At 38.7% G+C, this 4,368-nt stretch overlaps 1 protein-coding gene across 1 annotated transcript in view; it reads left to right on the top strand.

Annotated features, from left to right (window-relative positions):
* Positions 1-3,599, top strand: part of ropn1l (rhophilin associated tail protein 1-like) — a 25,581-nt gene extending 21,982 nt beyond the window's left edge. Inside the window, exon 5 of the mRNA XM_048615317.1 lies at positions 2,878-3,599. Coding sequence (XP_048471274.1) covers positions 2,878-2,962 — 85 coding nt within the window. The 3' untranslated portion in view covers positions 2,963-3,599. The remainder of the gene's footprint in view (positions 1-2,877) is intronic.
* The last annotated feature ends 769 nt before the right edge of the window (positions 3,600-4,368 follow it).

The raw sequence follows: 4,368 nt of genomic DNA, 5'->3' as shown, positions 1-4,368 counted from the left end.
CTGTTGTTGCTCCTTACAGCAAAGCATGAGTAATTGAGTACAGCATGAGAATTTACTATAGTGGCATGGAGAAATACTAGGTATCAGATAAACATAATTTCTTCTAGTAGATAAATGATGAACAACAATTCCAGAAACATTACCATTTTATTTTTTCTCCATTCTCATACTTTTAAACATTTCTTTCTATTTTGGCATACATTTCAAATTATCCACAGAAATCAAATATCTATTCTTATGACAGTCCTAGAAATTGGTTCGCAACACCACCAACACCTATTTATGCAGCAGCTTTAACATTTTAGAATATCACAAGGTACTTCACAGGAGTATTATAGAACAAAATATCACAGAGAGCCATTTGAAGATATTAGGCCAGAGGACCAAGACCTAAGAAGTCTTAAAGGAAGAAAGCCATGCAGAGAGTCGGAGAAATGTAGGGCGTGTTATTCAAGAGCTTGGAAGCTAGAAAACTGAAGACCCAGTCATAAAGATGGGACAATTAAAATTGGAAATGCAAATGAGACCAGAATTAAAGGAATGTAGGTATTTTAAAGGTTTATGAAGTTTGAAGAGGTTACAGAAATAGAAACATTTGAGGCCTGGGAAGGATTTGAAAACCAGGATGAGAATTTTAAAATTGAGATATTTCTTGAGTGGGGAGCTATGGCAGTTCACAATGACCAGGCTTGGGCTAGCAGTCTTGCCTTAAGTCTCTTGCAGCTGTCAAGCTACAGAAGCTCGGTGGGTATACCCTTCCACCTCAATGGCATAGATGATTTAAGTTTCACAGGTGGATCCCAGAAGACAAGGGGCCATTGCAAGAAGTGTTTGGCAGAACAATGGAGTCAGGTGGATCACAGCTGCAACAATATAGCCTACTTACAGTATCAGCCAATTTGGTGCTCACACAACTGACTGATCAGTCAGGTTTTCACTCTACCACGCAAGTTCTGATCTCACTACTTGCTGTGTTCACTGACCTACATAAGCTCATGGTGCACAACATCTTTATTTTAATATTTTCATCATTGTGTACAAATGTTGCTTTATGTCTATAACATTATCCAGTCCTATAAACCCACCTGTGTTCTTCTAATGCAAGTCTCACTAAGTATGCTTCACCAATTTTCATCCAACATGACCACAAAGGGATTGTTATTGAATTAAGGTGCCACTGTAAATGATTGGGGACATTTCTATGTGCTAATTCTCTTGTTGCTGTCAAAATGCTTTAATCTTAAGGCAATCTTCTATGCAGATATGCTCTAAGATAAAGAGGAAGTGAGGTGTCCCTTACAAAAGGTGGCGGCACAGTGGGAGGGAGTTGCTCTGGGAATCCTCAACATGAACACTGGATCCCACAAGGTCTCATGGCATCAGATCAAATATGGGCAAGGAAATCTGCTGATTACCTATCGCAACCCAACTCTCGCTTAGCTGACAATCTCCCTCGTCAGCTCTACACTCCCCACCAACTTCTGATTCACACCTGATACCTTTCCCTGCAACCACAAGAGTTGCACTTCCTGCCCCTACACCTCCCCCTCTCACCTCCGTCTAAGGCCCCAAACAATCCTTCCAGATCGGGCTCAGATTCACCTGCACTTCATCCACCTGATCTATTGTATCCATTGCTCCAGATGTGGTCTCCTCTATATCGGGGAGACCAAACACAGACTTGGTGACTGGTTCGTGGAGCATCTGCCCTCTGCATGCACCTACCAACCCGATCTTCTGGTTGCCATCCATTTTAATTGCCCCCCTACTTCTCTGACGTCATGTCAATCCTTGGCCTCCTCCACTGTCAGAGTGAGGCCAAATGTAAACTGGAGAAACAACATCTGATATTTCACTTTGGGAGCTTACAGCCCAATGGCCTCATTATTGACTTCACCAGCTTCAAAATCCCTCCAGTCCAAGCCTTATCCCATGTCCAGCCCTCCCCCTTCTCTTCACCTCCCTGACCTGATTTAACCTGTCCACGTTCCTACTCGCCTATCTGCTCCACCCTTCCAACTGACCAATCGCAATAACCTCCTACCTGCATCCACCTATCACCATCCCGCCTACCCTTATCCCAGTCCCAACCCCTCCCTCTATTTACTTCTGGGCTCCTCCTTGCTCCCCAATCCTGATGAAGGGTTTTGGCCCAAAATGTTGATTTTCCTGCTCCTCGGATGCTGTCTACCTGCTGTGTTTTTCCAGCTTCAAATCTATGGACAATCTGTGCAGTTGAAAATACTTGTCAGCAATGTGTTCATCCAAATGAACTTTACCTAAGTGCCTGAGCCACACTGTAATGACATTTGCTACCCACATAGACAGAATCAAGCAGTCTGTAGCATTACCGTTTGTGTTAACCTAACTACCATGAATAGCCACTCTTCTCTGTGGCACTAGACTACCATGCAACATTAGAAAGAAACTGTATGGACATATTTGAAAAAAAATGTTACCAGTATCTCTCCCCTACCCCACAACTCTTGTTTAGGAATTTTTACATGAGTTTAAGAGTTTCTTGATGCAATGATTCCTATTGATGATAATGTATATTGTATATCCTTTCTGTCCTTTTGCTCCACCTATTCTAATACTGCCCTGTTCACTAAGTAAGGTGCTAGCATTAGCAATCCCCCCTTAACAATGACATAACCTTGCAATTGCATTTTTGTAATTTTTAGGAGAGAGATATTTAGACCTATTTTTAACTTGATATCTCCCTATAGAAAATTACAGCATGTAACATGGCAAGTGACGGAATGCAATAAAATTGTATTTTAGATTATGAGAACTGAATTTGATTATTTTTTCAGATCGTATCGGAGAATTCAGTAAATTGTTTAATAATCACTTGATTCTTCTATTTTGTTTTAGGAAAAAGCAAGGTGGATTGATACAACCTAGAAACTTCAAAAAACTTAATAAAAAACAACCTGAAGCAAGTAAAGTGCCATCATAACTAAACATAATCTTTCTGTTCCTGCAAGATTATTGTTGGTTAAAAAAGTATAACTTACCACAGAGAACAAGCAACAATTTACCTGTCTAAAAAAATCTTCATCTTCCACACTGATCATTTTAATGGTTAATAAAGTTGCGTTGTTCCAAAGATTTGCAGTTTGGTTTTGCTTTCTGTACATTTTACTGTTATTTTCTATGCTGACTGTAAAAATCAATCCATTTGTTGTAAAGAAATTGAGGACATCCTGAGGAGCCATTATGTGGGGCTTTTTTCGCACCTGGACAATAACTATGAATCATCAAAATAAGATAATCACTAATAAGTGCAATGAAGAATTTAGAAGAAACTCTATTGCATTCAGAAAATGCTTAGAATATGAAACTTGCTGTCGTATGAAAAGACACTAATAGTTGAAATGAATAGCATAAATGGCTTTAAGAAAGAGGGGAACATGAAGAAAGAGGGGAACAGAAACAACTAGAGAATGTGTAGAGTGTAAATACCAATTTCGTCCAGTTAAGCCCAATGCCCTGTTTGTCTGCTGTAAATTCAATGTTATTATTTTCTCAGATTATGTGACAGTGACTGGTGATTTGTTTTCAACCTCACAAACTGCTTTTTAAGTGTAATGAAATAGTGCAATAATTAAAACATTAACTTCAACCTGCTTTTTCAATATATTTATCTTTTTTGTAACCAGAGGAGAATGGTTAACTGTATGTGCAGTTAACAATGCATATTGTTGATGTAGTAAAATAGAATTTGCTCAGAACTTCTCATAGATTCTGAAGTTTTATTAAATATTCTTCATTTATTCAAGTACATGGTGACAGGAATTGTAATTACCCTTGGGGTGATGCTCATTTCTATTCTTATGTGGCAATTAAATATTTTATAGCTGCATGCATCTCACCTTCAGGTAAATATTAAGAACATTGAATCTCGAATATTTTCCATGAGTTTCTCTGAAGCAGGATGAAAGCAGAATTTTCCAGGTAAACTGTGGTGAGTCAGTTTATTGGCTACACTGCTTGTATAGTCTTACAGAAGTCATCTCAAACTGCCCAAATAGAGGGTTTCCATTTTACCATTATTTTTGTTTCGAAGTTTCTTTATTGCAAAAATATACTTTATCATAAAATCATCTATAAGTTTATACAAATTTTCTAAATCCTATCTATTTAGTCTTTGCAGAGAAAAAATACATTGGAACTTTGACATTTCTCAGAGGTTGTCTGCAGTTGTAAAAACCAAAGCTATTTCCTACTTCTGTAGGTAACTGTTTATGTTCATGTGGAGGCACCAAGTGGGTCTGACAACTGAACAAACCCTTGTTATACTTTGGCAGAAACACCAGAGACGGTGGTCTTTCCTCACTGTGCCTTGGCAGCAGCTGCCCCAAG

Source organism: Rhincodon typus, chromosome 2, assembly GCF_021869965.1.
Source record: "Rhincodon typus isolate 14 chromosome 2, sRhiTyp1.1, whole genome shotgun sequence".
Lineage (NCBI taxonomy): Eukaryota > Metazoa > Chordata > Chondrichthyes > Orectolobiformes > Rhincodontidae > Rhincodon > Rhincodon typus.
The sequence above is the reverse complement of the archived record's forward strand: the minus strand, read 5'-3'. Positions and strand labels throughout refer to the sequence as shown.